Source organism: Ruditapes philippinarum, unplaced genomic scaffold, assembly GCF_026571515.1.
Source record: "Ruditapes philippinarum isolate M1 unplaced genomic scaffold, ASM2657151v2 ctg5755_1_1_1_1, whole genome shotgun sequence".
Lineage (NCBI taxonomy): Eukaryota > Metazoa > Mollusca > Bivalvia > Venerida > Veneridae > Ruditapes > Ruditapes philippinarum.
This window is the reverse complement of record NW_026861131.1, coordinates 75,277-92,143: the sequence shown is the minus strand read 5'-3', so window position 1 is coordinate 92,143 and position 16,867 is coordinate 75,277. Positions and strand designations below refer to the sequence as shown.

Sequence of the window (16,867 nt, the reverse complement as noted above, 5' to 3'; positions counted from 1 at the left end):
TACCAGACTACATCTCTAAACGAAAAAAACAACAACAACAAAACAACCCTGCAACTTGATAACATAAGGTTAGGTGGAATATGTTCAACAGTTATGCTAAGAACATCTTGGTTAGACACTTAACCTGCTGGAACCAAAGGTGATTAGCTTTTGTATTTTTAGCATTGTATCAAATCAAATATATTGTTCCATATTTCAAAGCTTAGCTAATCCTCTGCTACCACAAACATAGCAGGTTAAGAGCCTAATAAGTCAGAAATAGTGCAATTAGCTCAAATCTAGGCTATTTTCAGGCATGCTGATGTACTACTACTTACAGCCAAGAAAGTACCAAACACTACAAATCTCAGTGATCGTTTAAGTTCAAACTGTGATTAATTTCTTCTTCTCTATAACAGTCTGAGCTATAGCATCACCCGTAGTCATGAGTGTACCTGGAAATCATTACATTTTATACAGTAATCATGAGTGTACCTGGAAATCATTACATTTCATACAGTCAATCATGAGGTGTACCTGGAAATCATTACATTTTATACGCGGAAAGCCGAGCGGGGCCCAAACGCCCCGCGAAGGCTGTAGCACTCTTAGATAACATGTATGACGAGTATCAATTCAAATGAAATCAAATTAAAAGTAAATGAAAATTTCAAAAAAAAATATATATCCTATACCTAATGAGCTGTGAAAAAAAAAATCCGCGCCATAGGTAGCTAGCACCTAATTTCATATTACAGTAGTCATGAATGTACCTGGAAATCATTACATTTTACACAGTAAACATAAGTGTATCTGGAAAACATTAAAGTTTTTGCGGACATATGGGATGTATTTCTAAAAAATAAAATAGATATTTGTATGAAAGAAGTATTTTACTTCAAATAAACTGTAAATTTCCTAAATGGTTAAGTTTTTTTTGTAAAGTAGATATCTGTTTTGTTTTGTAAAGAATAAAGAGTGGATTGGCAATTGGCAAACATTCTCATCACTATAAAAATTATTCAGATACTCATTCAAAGCCCTGCCCGTGTTCTAAAATTAATGGCATTAAAAGAACATGTCACACGGTAAAGCAATGTTGGAAAATTTTACCTGCAGAAATTGCTGCCGTTCGGATAGGATGCACTTTCAGCGCATGCTGGTATGCTTTCAACAACCATATCATCATTCACTTTAAATATAACTTGCTATAAAGCTATGTCATTCAGATCTAGATATAAATAATTTAGTATTTATCACAGATAACAGATAAGCATCGTCTGTTATTTTTCCCATACCGTAAGCGACTTTTCGGTGTCCCAGTAAAATGCACCCTGGGAAAAAATATTTCATAAAACACTACCTATACCGTACAGTATTTTTTTTGGCATTAAGACACTAAATTTATTTAGATATTTTTCTTTAAACAAAATATCGATATTTCATTGTACATTTTTTAAAATACTTTAGATTTCAGAGAAAGATCCAATAAAATATCATTCCGGTAAAATACTGGGATATTTTTGTGGACCTCTTTCTGAAACATTTGAAATGATAGTGGTAGTATATCATAAAATCAATTGACGATGTTTCTAAAATTTGTAAGAATTTAAAGTTCAGGCTTTGGGTGAGACCTTCACGAAGGTAACAGTGTCCATAATAGTGTATGAGATAACGAAAACGTCACACTGTTATAACTTTTAATTATGTTACTGTTGTTTTTTTTTTCGCTATCTCTGACAGCAAGATAAGACTAAAAGTACCTTTCATTATCAGATTGTGCACGTGAGTTCAAGCACAATGGATAGAAAATGTTTTTTCTATTTCTTTTATGTATGAATATATCAGTGTCTTTTATTTTCTTCTTCCAGATTGCTCCACGACGCATAGTAAAAAGTTTTAAAAGTATCTAACGGTGGATCATGGGGAAAGATGGGGTAATAACACAAGTTTTGTGCTGAAGGAACCGTAATGCTGTCGGCTATCAAACTGAAGGTAAGCACGCCATGAATTCTTTTTCTATATCGTTTTTAAACCGTAAAGGTACTCGGCTCTACCATTTCACAAAAATGTTAATAACAAAGAGCGGATATAGAGGGTATAATTGAATGAAGTAGAGATTTAATACTAAAATTATTCAACGAGTTCAATAAATTCAGTAACGAACTAACACGAAATTAACATTTTATTATATACTTATCAATGAAATATACTGTATTAAACATATATTTTCGGTATGTTCACTTGTATCTTGCAGGACTTCTTTCTTTAAAATTCAGCCAACACACATAATTTAAGGGGAAGTCTTTCACATTGTGATATCAAAAAGAAAAAAATGTATATAAGAAACAGAACATTCAAGTTTTTTTCTATTAATACAGGATTTATTTTCATGTAGTGGTATGAGAATTATCATACACATGTATTTCACTCAGTGTTATATTTCCAATGTTTGAAGATCGTTCAGTACGACATTTTGGTTGGGTAATGGAACCTTTAGTTCTTCCGATCTGGTCTTCTTCTAGATGGGTGGTTCCAGTACACCATACTTAATGTTGAATCAGCCTAAGTATATGTCGCCAGCTTTTAAAATCTGCTTTTCTGCGATATGCAGTCTTCATAACCTCTAATTCCCTTTCATAATTCTATCTTATTTTGTTTCGCCTATTGTTTTATCGTTGGGGGCACACGCACCCTTTGACTTGGGGGCATAGTTACAACGCTTGATTATGGAATGACATGAACGTGTCGCATTGAAGGTTTCATGATAGCCGCCGTATGAACACATCTGCGAATCCTACTAAATTAAAAGTTTTACCAGTTCAGTTTAAATGATAAATACCACTGGCTCAATCAACCGATCAAGTTCCTGCAAGGTTTTCAATTTTTGCAGTTTTGAGCGTTTTAAGGATTCCTTTTTTCTCTATTTCATTAAATTTGTATGTTTTGGAAAGTTAAATATGCAAAATTAATATCTCCTTTTGAAGCATTTTACTACTAGAACTTGTTTTTATAGATTGAGCAATATCAACTTAACGGTGATGATACTTCCTTGAATGCGATTGCACTAGTGTGTAAAGATCCTGACGGAGTTCGTTATGGAGGGAAGGTCACTTCGAATCAAGGTATTTGGGGTACTTGGTATAACAACGCATCGTGTCACAATATCGATGGAACGCCTGCTTTCCTCACAGCATTTCAACTACAAGTGCAAGGAAGTGTAGGGGTATGTATTTAAAGATTCTGAGACCATATGATTGACTTATTTAAATGAATAGTAAATCCAATCATATTGGTCTTTTTGAAAGTGTTGGGACGGTGGGTGCAATTTTAACAAGCTGTAACAAATCATTTAAAATATTACGCATGCCTGTTAGCTACTTGCAATTATGACAAAAACTTTCAAAATTAAACCCCCATTTAAACTTCTTTACAAATTTACAGAAAAAAAATCGGAAAGTAAAATTAGTTTATATTTTAGAGAATTAGCTGGGGCGATAGATAAAGGGAATATAAACGGACTATCGATTATGTACAGGTAGTGATTGATCATGCATATTGATAAATAATGATAATTGTAGGACTGTCTAAGATAGAAGGGTTGATATGATCTAATATAAGATGTATTTGAAATTCATTTAATGAAACATTAACAAGAGATACACAATAACAATATACTCAACAAATCTGTTTTAAACATTTACATTCCAAAATTGTTTTAATTTAGATTGAAAGCAGCAGAATGTATGTAATGTTATACACTGAAAACGTTTGATATTTTTTAATTCTATATCATATTAATCTGTTGATCTTATTATAACAATATTGAGTAACCTTCTGAAATCTCTCATAACTAGTACGCTGACGATACAGCGGCCAATTACGTGAAGTTTAAATGCAGAGACTTTGGGTCTGTTTACAAACCATTTGAACTTGCTTCCCCACCGGGATACGGACATTTTGGACAGATGGGCGGCTGGAGTGATAGCTGTCCTCCAATGTCAGCTATCTGTGGGATAAAGACACGCGTTGAACAGCCTTTGACCGATGGTGATGACACGGCTCTTAATGATGTAGAATTCTATTGTTGTGTAGACAATCCTGATGTTGGAAAATAGACCAAACAATAAACTGACTGTTGATAAAACTCTTGTAGCTTTATGCTTGTTTTTTTTGGCATCCAATATTTATCGGATAAGTGTAAAATTGTTCATTTTAGTAACATGTACTTCATTTTCCTTAGTAATTTAATTGTGGAGCAACGATATCTAGTTCTGTTATACCTTCACGATTAATACTCTAAGCTTTATACTCTGTTAGAAACATCTAGTTAGATTCTATGAAAAGTTTAACATAAAATAGCATAAATTAATGTTCTTAAATATATTTCTAATTCAGTTTATTGAGCTCAATTGTAAGAAAAGCATAGAAATGTTTTAACCTCCCTCTTTTCCACTTCCTGGAAGAGTGAGACGTGGGGGCTGATATTGGAAGTGATCACCGTAAACATCAAACTTAATTTCATGAAAGTAACACCTGAAAACAGTGTAAAAGGAATAAATACTGGTTAACTGAAAGACAGCAAAACAAGACATGATTTCCAATTAGAAGTTACAAACAGAGTTCAAATCTTGCAAAGTGATGATATTAGGAATGATGAACAATGGGAGAAAGTATGTACTGCATTTAAGGAAGCAAGTAAGAAGATTCTAAGGTACGAAAGACAGGTTCATAAAAAATGTTTTACACCAGATACTCGGAAAATTTGAAAGCAGAAAAAACTAAAGATTAAATTATCTAACACTGAGGGAGAATAAAAGAAAGATTAAAAGAACAAAATGCTGATTGCAATAGAGATGTAAAAGAGGCAACAATGAGATATCATAATTAAACAATTCATAGAGGGAATGGCAAGAGAGGCTGAGAAAGATGTTAAAGAATGGGTGACTTGTACCAAATATCAATGTGTTCATAAAGATCTGGAACAATGATACCAATAACGTGGTCTAAGGGAGACATAATGAAGATTCCAAAGAAGGGAGATCTCACAAACTGTAACTGGAGAGGAATCGCACTACTATCTATCCCTATTAAAGTTTTAGTAGGATAATAACTGATCAAATAAAAATTGCAGTTGCACTAAATTGAGACAGGAACAGGTAGGTTTCAGAAAAGGAAAAAACTGTTGTGTTGAAAGATATAAAGCAGCTCTCCTTTTTATAATAGCTGTAGATTGGGTAAACAAATCAACGAGTGGAGACAACACAAGTATTAAGTAGTCTCACTTTACAAATCTGGAAGATCTCAACTATGCGGATGACCTTGCTTTGCTATCACTTCTAGAAAGATGTACTGATACTAAGCAACATAAAACAAAAAAAACTCCAGGATAATGTAAGTAAAATTGGCCTGGAAGTCAATATGAGAGAGACCATGTCCTTAAACACAAATTAAGCCCCCAGTAAAGATACATGCAATTGAATCCTTTACATACCTGTATCTTAACAGTATAGTGACAACAGAGGGAGGTGCAGGTAAGGACATATTAAAGGACATTATTAGGGAAAGCCAGAGGTGAATTCAAGCCAAGGACATTTATTTAGAATTTACTACGCCCACGAGATTTTTTGTAAAAAAGTAGTGTTTGTCGCAATGGAAAGTAGGTCGCTTACCTGGTTTGTAATAAAACGCAACTGTTTGTGGTGACTGTGAGGAGGAGTTAAGCTGACCAGCAATTCGTTGCAACCTTGCCAAATCTATGTTAATACGGTATTGTGCGAGTTTATCATTTTTGCCAATGTATTTGTTGAATCGATTTCAGGAGACGGGAGGGCCCTATAGATATACTCTTAATAAACTATGTCATTTGACAGTAAATGGTTCGTTTCAATAAACGTTAAAATATACATTTATCACTCAAAATAATAAGCCATTGAAAAGGCGGAATCAATGACAGACTTGTGTTTCAAAGTGAAAGCACCATTTTGATCGTTTTCACATTCGACCATATGAGATAAACATATTATTCTTTCGAAGTACTAGTAACCCATGAGAATTTAATCTACAATCTTGACATTTTTCTGTTTGATGACACGGACAAATTTTTCTAAAATTAAATGCTTATCAAAACAGGACTTCCACGTGTGTGTTATATATGTATACGTCAAAAAAAGTCTCATAAAATGGGTCAGATGGTATATGATTTCTTTATTCGGACGTCCTTGAATTAAATCGCCAATTAACTTAAGTATTTTTTTCAATTTGCAACATATACTAACAACTCATTTTCAAACATGCTTAAGTATTAAATTCATCTTCAATTGTAAAAAGGTGGCAAATAAATAGCACCAATTAAGACATTTTCCGTGAAATTGGTAATAGCTGTGTATCTAACGACAGCCACAATACATAGTCTATATACTAATTTAACATACTGGGATAAGCCTAAACGTACAGGAAACACCGATACCTGCAGATTTGAATCTATATTCTTTTTGATCTAGGTAAATTAAATGAAAAAAGAACATATTCAGGAATGTCAACTTTATTCCATGAGTCAATAGGGGTTTCTAAAATACAGAAAATTTCGTATGAATTAACTTATTCTAAAAACACATTAAGTTTTATTTTTTTAAACACTAACATTTAAGCTGCCAATTTTCAAACACGAGCTAAGGTTCGATTTCCCCCGAATGTCATCGATCATACTATTTCTTGTACTTTGTGTGTTGAAAGACTTGTGAGGATTAGCGTTATCCCATGGCCGTCCGGATGGTTCGATCTAATACGCTGGTGCACACTATAATCAAATACATACAATTCATGGAAGAGTGTATATGTATGTGGAAATATTTGCGATTTTTGAAAAATGAAATTATTTGCAAATTTTTGATCACGCAAATAATTATTTCTTTTTAGGCAAATTTTCTTCTATCATTTGAAAACACGTTTTCATGCAGCATCTCTTACATGTGTTCAGGTACTGAGATTTATTTTTCTCATCGCTTGTTTAAGTTTGGTCTTAACAAATTACAAATGTTTTAATGAAACAATATATGTTAATAACACAATAGGTTATTCATATGACAAAAGAATACGATCCAGGTTCCCCTCAAGTTCCTAACTTTGTCCTGTCAAAGTTTTGCACTCGTCCGTAGACAGATTTTTATTTGGTTTGTTAAAATGTGCTATTTAATAATTGGAACCGGTTAGGAAACCAGTACAGTATGGATTTTCATTTTTTTGTTGTTTTTTTATTTTATTTTATTTTTATTTTGTTATTTATTTATTTATTTAGAATGGTATTTAAGTCATTGTTTGAGCATATTCTCGTTAGCGAAATAAAGCATACCGTGACCTGGTATTTTACATGATTTATAATAAATGTGCGAAAATAAATACAAATATTAGCGGTGTCAGACCCTGAGAGTATGTTGTTGGTTTTATATCGTTGCACGATAGGTGGCGCTTAGTCCAATATATTAGACGTTACAGGCTTGTTATAGTTTTTGTCGGTCAAGCCTGACGTCTAATAGTTATTGCTCAAAAACGCATAGCATCATAAAAAATTCAAAAAATGTCTATTGTCCTGCCTTTCAAGCTTTATTCAAAAGCTTATCATATTTTCTTTCAATTTCATGCTCAATCATACACAAAAACTGTCAAACGATGAAACTTATCAATTTAAAATCAAATATAAAACATCAATCAATTTTTGTCTATCAGCCATACTGGTTAAGCAAGGTGCTTTACAGATTGATTCCAAATTTTTGAACGGAAAAATATATTCGAACACACTGACGGTGCATGGGCAATTATTTCGTTAAAAAAATATTCCGTTAGATTGTTTCTGACTCAGTTAAAACGCTTGCATTTGAATTAGCCAATCAGATTTCGCGCACTTTACGGCCGCCATTTGTTTATCGGCTGTAAAAAGGAATTGAAATACATGAGAGGATTTAATCATGATTTTTCGGATGTGACAGTTTAATTATTTTGACAAAAGGTATTTATTTTTTAGTTTTGTTCATAAATAGGTCAAAAAATATGTATTTACACGCTGTCTTCATTGTTTTTCGTTCCGCCCGATTTTCTGGCGGAACATGCTATGGGTTTTTGAGCAATTTCGATACATGACGTTGCTTTGCCAAGAAGCAAAAATATCTCAAAGCGACGTCATATTTATAGGACTAGGTGGCGCTAAACAATCATGGCGGCAAATAAGGTGAAAGTCAGCAAATTATCATTAAATTTCGCATATTGATTAAATTAACAAGTAGGAGTTGAAATCAACAAGAAAAAAAAAATAGTTTTATATGCAAATTCACTCTGTAATGGTTTTGATACATGACACCCTGTGGGTGTTCGGTGATTGACAAATAAAATTCTCAGTTGGTCGTCCAAAATGTGTGCAATACCTGTACTGATCCTTTATTTATATTAGGTCGACTGTTCGAAAAACAGGGAGAGCTACCTTACCCAGTAAGCGTCGGTGCCACATTCGTGAAGTTTTTGCGTGCCGGTCAGAGGCGTTCGGCACATTTTCATTGCCAAGAATGATCAAATTCATATAGAATAATCTCCCCTTAATCATCAGAACAATGTCAAATTATGTAAACAAGACCTATAATATGAAATTAGGTGCTACCTATGGCGCGGAAAAGCTCTTATGAATTTAGCAGTGTGATCTTTCTTGAAGGCATTTTGTACCATAAACAAAACGAATAAATTGGTAGTGGTCAACCTATCATCAGATCGCTCGGATTATTCCGAAAATCTCCGAACGTAAAGGGGGACCTCTGCGCATGCGTCGAAGTTTGGAAAATCCCGTCCGCCATTTTTTGTTAATCTCTAATCACAGTTATTTTTTTTAATGTGCTAACTCATCAAAAAGGATATGTTAAAGTAACTTTTTTTATTTATAATCGTAACTAAAATTCTTATCAATGAAATGCAGGTTTATTTTCTGATTTTGTACATCATTCTTTCACCGGAAGTTTACTTAGCATGCATCTGCTAGCAATAGTCTGAATTATGTAGACGCTCATTTAAAGTGCTATGATATCTATATTTAGCTCAAAAGGATTTCAAAATGGCGGCGCCCAGTTAATTAAGGATTTTTTGGCTTGCAGCCATGGCGCAAAACCAAATTTTATATGGGGAAAAATTGTTCCGGTTAGGTTTGGGTTTTCCCGTTTACCTCTGGGTTTTTGGCATGATTGAAAGGGAAACCAAACTGCAATCGTGCCAATTTGCCCAATTTTCGGGCCTTTTTTCCCTCACTCTTTCCCGGGTTAAAAGATAATAACCCCTGTAGTTCCGATTGCAATCGTGACAATTCGGGCGATTCCGTCATACTGCGGAATCAGACGAAGTAATTATTACTGAAATCTAAGCTATTTTAGTTACTTCGGTAATCCCAGTTTGTTTATATAAATAGGATTTCTATTTTTACTTGATTTATCGGTTTAAACCGTAATAAATTATAAACGAAATTGTTCCGTTTTAATTGTTTTTCAAGACGCAAAACTTAGTTTCTTTTACAATTGTTTTTTGTCTGTATTAGTTTTATACACTGTAGTACTTAGTATTCCGTCTTCAAAGGGTGGTCCTGCTTACAAAATCACGCATGATCGAGTTATATTTAGATATACTGAACTTCTTGGTGAGGTAATCTAAAAATAGCCCATGCATATCATTAACCTTCCCACTCCTCGCAGCGGTTACTTCCCCTGAGCTGTACAGTTAAAGTAGCAAAGCGTGACGTAACAGCTGTGAGGAGTTTGGTGCTGATATCGTCTATTTGTGATCGTGTAACATAGTTGATACATGCTTATTAATTGGTACCATGTAACGAAGTATTTTAGTGCATTTACTTGTCTATAAAGCAAAGGAATGATTTCGCTGCGAAAAAGGGGAAATGAAATGTGTACACTTGTTTTCCTTCAGTATCACGTTAGTATTTTTACGATTGATCATTTTCTTTATTAGTTTTATACAATAGAGAATAGATTTCAAATCGTTTTGACAAAAAATATTCGGTTTTCCAAAAAAAAAACCCAACTAAATAAACCCTTTATGATATACAAATACCGTAATTAAAAAAAAATGTGATAATAAATTGAAACCAAAAAAACACACAATTTTAAAGGGTTGGGATGAAGGCACAACTGTGCAAGCCTTTCCTTTTAAAAGGAAACTTTTTTTCACAGCTCATTAGGTATAGGATATATATTTTTTTGAAATTTTCATTTACTTTAAATTTGATTTCATTTGAATTGATACGCATCATACATGTTATCTAAGAGCGCTACAGCCCATGCGGGGCCTTTGGCCCCGCTCGGACTTTCCGCGTATAACTTGCCTTCGCGACTTTCCCCGTTATGTTTAACATTTTGCTCATGCATATTTTTAAAAGATGACCTATTTTCAATTGAGTTATGGTTATCTTGCAGTACTCATTTATTGCCTTACACTAATAGGACTAGTTACAAAAAGGTAGCCATTTTTTTTCCAATTAAGCAATATCTGGAAGCAAACCTCCAAACTGTGCAAGGTACTTTTATCCCAGCATGGCTAGAAGGCCTGCCAACAAAAGAAGTTTAGGGAGTATATAGGTGTCAGCCTACCGGTCAAACCAATTTAACAGGTTTCTGGACTTTGTATATATATATAGCAAACTTATTGTAGGTTTCTCCTCATTTGTGAAGAAATAAAATTCCCCCTCCTATTGCAATTTTCCCCCTCCAAGGGACATCAACCCCCTTCCACCAAAAGTGGAAATAAACACTGCAGTATGATGTAGAAGTATGTGAAAACCAAGTTGGGAATGCTTTTGGACCCTCTAGGTCACTATTACTAAAAATAGAAAAATGATTTCCAAATAATAACTAGAGTTAGGACTTAGGTATTATAATCAAATATTGTATATATCAACCTTTTATGAAAACTCAAGTTGGGATTGTTTTTGGACACCTAGGGGTCAAGGTCACTGTTACTATAAATAGAAAAATGGTTTTCAGACATGAACTAGAGTTAGAAATAGGATATTGTAATCAAACTTGGTGTATAGCAAGCTTACATGTATATATCAAGAACCAGGTTGGAATTGCATTTGGACTTGCTGGTTAAAGGTCAAGGTCACTGTTACTAAGAATAGAAAAATGCTTATCCATACATTTTTTTTTACAAAGATAATGGTTGATTACTCTCTTTTTTAACAAGGCAATTAATTTTAATAAGTACACAGATGAAACATCATAAAATATAGCCTTAGGTAGAGTTAGATATTGCTTTAGACTGCTTATTTTTTTAGGAAAGTTAAGGTGGCAGCTGGGGGTACGAATCACCTTTGGTGATAGCTCTATTTATTACTCATTTATCTATCTGCAGGAGGCAATAGCAATAGTGCTTGATGTGGGACCCTCGATGAACTCTGCCCCACCAGGTGTGGCTACACCCCTAGAAACAGCCTTGGATGCTATTACAATGATTCTACAGAGAAAGGTTTGAGTATTACCAGATGTGTTATTTTTTTATCACTGAATAATTTCCATCTTCAATTTTTTTCTCCTCAAAAATTAATATTATCTATATGTAACATTATATAATTTTTAATTTGTAATTTTTAAGACCCGACTGTTTACTTTAAAGTATAGACACTGTACGGATTATTACAGCAACATGTTTGGTTTATACAGAATTTATTTAAAATTTGATTATGTAGGAAGCTTTCAAACACACTCTCATATCCGTTTCTGGATCTTACCAGCACTTGGCAATGAGTGTAAAGTTTCTTGCTCAAGGAAACAACGACTTGCTTCCGAAAGGATTTGAACCCAAACAGAAAGCAATCCTTATATAACTAATCAAACCCGTTGACCACTCGGCCATACCACCTCAGCTACATGTTAATTGCTTAAAAGAATGTTTTCCTCTTTGATTTTATATGAAAGTGAAATCTTAATGAATTGAAGTATTTGTTAAGATTTTTCCATGGAAAGTAAAGTTTAAGTTGATTTTGTCACATGTAGTCACTGAGACAAAAGAAGAAAACTTGCATGTAATCTTGTATATGTTTTAGATGTTTGAAACAAATGCTTTTTGTTACTTTTTTCTCCAGTCAGTCATTATTATGATTTGCAAAAGTTATTTTATTGAATTTAAGTTTTGAAAATATTCTTATTTGTAAATCTTATGCCTACTCTACAAATTTTTGTGTGATAAGCCAATTTTGCATACTTTTCTACAATATAGGGAAGAAAAGGAATTGCTCTGTTTGATTGAGCCTGTTCATGGATGGTACATACAGGATACTGTCCAATTGCCAGTTAGTACGGGCTTAAGCAAAATTCATTGAACCTTTAACACTTAAATAAGATTAATTTGTTATTTTTAAAGTAAAAGTCAAACAACAAGTCATGTAGACATATGAGCGGCGTCACGACAAAACCAACATAGTGCGTTTCCAACCAACATGGATCCAGACCAGCCTGCGCATCTGCGCAGTCTGATCATGATCCATGCTGTTCGCTTACCAACCCTATTACAAGTAGAGAAACTGATAGCGAACAGCATGGATCCTGATCAGATTGAGCGGATGCGCAGGCTGGTCTGGATCCATGGTGGTCGCAAACGCATTATGTTGGTTTTGTCGTGACCCTGCTCATATGTATAAATTTGATATTTTGTTTTAGATGTTTGCAGAGTCAAAAGATGAGATAGCTTTGATATTGGTGGGCACTGATGAAACAGATAACCCTCTGGCTAATGGAGAATGTTATGAACATATATCTATAGCTAATCCAATGGGCATAGTTGACTTTGACTTCTTACAGTTGGTACAGAATGACGTGAAGGCAAGCAGTACTGCTGGAGATTGTATCCTTATATTATGTTTGTTTAGATTGACCATTCTAAACAAAGGAAGGGTAAATGTACTCACCCAGGTGTTGGGGTCGGCTTTACACTTTGGTTAAGTTTTTGTGTGCATGTTGGTATATCCAAAACCACTGAAGGGAATTAGTTGAAACTTCCTTAGGTAGAAATTATACTTTTATTGCAGAAATTAGGGATGGCAACGAGTAACCGGTTAACCGAGTACTCGATCGAACGTCCGAATATCGGTTAACAAAATTGATATTCGATTGCTCGGAAAAAAAAAATATTTTCTTCTTTTTTTGCGATTTAGAAAGATTGGTGTATCCAATTAGTTCAGAAATTCGGAGGTGTGCATCTTCATAAATACACGTTAAATGCAATCAAAACATCTTTGCAGAGGTGCGAAAATTATATCATAAATTTAACGAGGCGATCAATAGTTTGACACGCGCACCTGTGTCGCTTATGTCATCCAGCCTCTTATGATATTTAATTACCTTTAATTGTGTAGCCGAAGTAACTGTTTTGAAAACAACAAGGGCCGATTGTTACCATGAATGTAAGAATAAAGGTAACTAGTATTTAGACCAAGTTAAACTTTTGGTGCCGCCGACCAGTCTATATTATTTCAAGAAGAAGGTGTTGGTATTGTGTGATCACTGGAAATCATCCGAGTAACCGAGTACTCGATCGGAAAAATGACCGAGTACTCGAGTATTGATTTTGGTATTCGTTGCCATCCCTAGCAGAAATGAATTGAAATCTAGGAATTTTTACTGAATATGTCTAATTTGGATAAGAGAATGCACAAACTATTGTTTGGAAGCTGCATTCCCATTTACTGATCAAGTTCATTTGCTCTTTCTTAAAGACTGCCATTTTTGTTTTAAATAACACTATGCCCTAAATACCGTATAAGTGGTTTTTTCTGCGGTGACTTTATTTCTGCGTTTTCTGCGGTCAGTTTCAGCACTGCAGAAATAAATACCGCAGAATATTTCTCCTTGTTCATTTTTTAACGATTTATGTCCTACATTATGACCTGTTTCATCTAAAGTAATAACGACTAACAGATTATAACGGGTGATCGAGTTATATAAAATTGCTTTCGGCTAAGTATGTAATATGTGCTTGTAAGGATGTACCTATTGTTAATTATGCCAATTTATGAAAAAGATATTTAAACATCATAGTGTTTGCCTAAAAAGATTTGTTAACCACTAAATCATTAAAACCAGTTTAACCCTTATACTGCTAAATAATCGTCGTATACATTAATTGTTGTCTGATTTACGACAAACTTCTATTTATTTTATTAAATCATAGATACTGCCGAGGTAAATTTTTCACACGTCATTTCACGCTTATCAAAAGATGCATGCTGTCTATTGTTGCACATTATATTTGTGCAAGCAAACAATATAATTATTTGTAATTACTATAATATAGTTTTGCGGTGACGACGATAAACAAAATTTTATTACGGATGTGTACATGCAAATAAAATAGTTACAGTAATGTGAATTAGACTTTGATAAGATGAGCCGCAGAATTTAAATCACGTTTTGTCCAAAGACTGTGCCGCAGAAATAAAGTCCGCAGAAATAAAAACATGCCAAAATTTGGAAAAAAACGTAGAATTTGGAGCCCGCAGAAAAAACCACTTATACGGTAGTATGTACATGGTTCGCACGGGCCTTGAAAAGTCCTTGAATTTGGTTTCAACCTTGAAAAGTCCTTGAATTCAGGGTTGCCTTGAAAAAACACTAAAATTGTCCTTGAATTTCAGTAAACCCCCTTGAATTTCGGTAAAATGCCTTGAAAATCCAAAAGGGTATAAAACCTGTCGCTGTAAAGGTCAGGCAAATTTCCGCTACAAATCGGACATGTGAACGAAGGCAGCCCGATCGAGTGCGCCCATTTGGATCTGTTTTAGTAGTGTTGAGCCAGCGTTACGGTTTTGGCACGGATTTTAACAAGCACTTGTGTATGACGTCATCGCAAATTGTGTACAAAATGTCAGCTTCCATTGCGAAGTAAAAAATGGGAAAATACACTAAGAAATGTACGTTTCAGCTCAAATGGCTTCAACAATACAGTTGGGTAAAACAAGTTATACAAGACCCACGAAAAGCACAATGTACCATGTGTATGAAAACCATCGATTTGTCGCAAATGGGAGAGAGTGCATTAAGGTGATTCTGCTTTGTCAGCCATTTTTTGTGTCGCCTCTACGGAGTAGTGGCGACATATAGGGATCACTTCTCCGTCGTCTGTCTGTCCATCTGTCTGTCCGTCCGTCTGTCCGTCCGTCCGTCACAAAACTTGTCCCGACTACTCCTCATAAACTACTGGTGCAATTTCATCCAAACTTTACAGGAATGATCAGTACCAAGTCTAGTTGTGCATATTGTCAGCATTTTCCGGTTCAATGATTTTTGTCAGAGTTATGGCCCTTTAATAATTTTTAATTTTAAAGTTTGTCCGGACCACTTCTCTTATACCACTAATGCAATTTCAATGAAACTTTACAGGATTGATCTGTAGCTCAAGTCCTTGCGCATATTGCACGGGTTTTCCGGTTGAATGATTTTTGGCCGAGTTATGGCCCTTTGATAAAAAGGTTTCTTTTTCTGTGTGTTGCCAGATACACAAAAGCTTGTCCGGACTACTCCTCATAAACTACTGGTGCAATTTCATCCAAACTTTACACGAATGATCAGTACCAAGTCTAGTTGTGCATATTGTCAGCATTTTCCGGTTCAATGATTTTTGTTTGAGTTATGGCCCTTTAAAAATTTTTATTTTTAAAGTTTGTCCAGACTACTTCTCTTATACCACTTATGCAATTTCAATGAAACTTTACAGGATTGATCTGTAGCTCAAGTCCTTGCGCATATTGCACGGGTTTTCCGGTTGAATGATTTTTGGCCGAGTTATGGCCCTTTGATAAAAAGGTGTTTTTTTCTGTGTGTTGCCAGATACGCAAAAGCTTGTCCGGACTACTCCTCATAAACTACTGGTGCAATTTTATCCAAACTTTACAGGAATGATCAGTACAAAGTTGTTAGTCTAGTTGTGCACTGTCCGTCTGTCTGTCCGTCTGTCACAAAATTTGTCCCAACATGAAATTGGCCATCATGAGGCGACACATGTGATTACTGATCGCTCTTGTGTTTTCACTATGTGGGTCCAAAGTGAAAGTAGGCCTAAATTCATATAACAACAAAGCTCACATTGTTATATGATGAGCCATTTGCAAGGACACTTCCAGTTCTATGTTTTAAAGACTATTTTAAACAAAAATAAAAATGATAACAATAAGAAAAATTACCTTGAATGTGCTACATTTCTGAAGACCAAAAACATTCTGTTGCAAAGTTTTATGCAAATTTCATGAATGGCAAAATCCTTTTTAAAGTCTGTTTTAGTGCCTACAAAAGCTACTTTTTGCAGAAAATACAAAAAACTTTAAAAAATATAAACCTTAGGAAAGTAGTTTATCTGACCTTGAAAAAACATGGCCACCATGACATGTGTAAAAAAGTAGTACCATGAAAATAAACATCATTTATCTATCTCTTGTGTACATGACAAACAGACACACTTCACTGTTACACATAAAAAAGGTTAGATTTTAAATTTTGATTGTGTTTTCATTTTAATTGTAGTTCATAAGGCTATAAATGATGATTGTTTTCTTGCACTACTTTTTTACAAAAAATAATGGAGGCCATGTGCTTAGAAGGACATGAGATATGGATTTATTTGGAGTTAAGTTTTGAAAGATTTTTGTATTTGCTGCAAAAAATAGCTTTTGTAGGCACTAAAACAGACTTATAAAAGGATTTTGCCATTCATGAAATGTGCATAAAACTTTGCTACAGAATGTTTTTGGTCTTCAGAAATGTAGCACATTCAAGGTAAATATTCTTATTGTTATCATTTTTATTTTTGTTTATAATTGTCCTTAAAATATAAACCTGGAAGTGTACTTTCAAATGGTTCA

At 34.2% G+C, this 16,867-nt stretch overlaps 2 protein-coding genes and 1 long non-coding RNA gene across 6 annotated transcripts in view; 2 read left to right on the top strand and 1 right to left on the bottom strand.

The window, feature by feature from the left end:
• LOC132714652 (protein Mpv17-like) overlaps positions 1-1,284 on the bottom strand; it is a 30,488-nt gene extending 29,204 nt beyond the window's left edge. For all 4 annotated transcript variants that reach the window (XM_060697556.1, XM_060697557.1, XM_060697560.1 and 1 more), the window contains exon 1: positions 1,093-1,284. In XM_060697556.1, coding sequence (XP_060553539.1) covers positions 1,093-1,168 — 76 coding nt within the window. In that variant the 5' untranslated portion in view covers positions 1,169-1,284. The remainder of the gene's footprint in view (positions 1-1,092) is intronic.
• Positions 1,285-2,706: 1,422 nt separating this feature from the next.
• LOC132714659 (uncharacterized) lies at positions 2,707-4,127 on the top strand. The gene is made up of 2 exons (XR_009623590.1): positions 2,707-3,205; positions 3,837-4,127. It is a non-coding gene; the product is annotated as an uncharacterized LOC132714659 (long non-coding RNA).
• Positions 4,128-8,172: 4,045 nt separating this feature from the next.
• LOC132714651 (X-ray repair cross-complementing protein 5-like) overlaps positions 8,173-16,867 on the top strand; it is a 32,182-nt gene continuing 23,487 nt past the window's right edge. The window contains 3 exon segments of the mRNA XM_060697555.1: positions 8,173-8,203; positions 11,371-11,484; positions 12,675-12,858. Of these exon segments, the coding sequence (XP_060553538.1) occupies positions 8,189-8,203; positions 11,371-11,484; positions 12,675-12,858 (313 nt within the window). The 5' untranslated portion in view covers positions 8,173-8,188.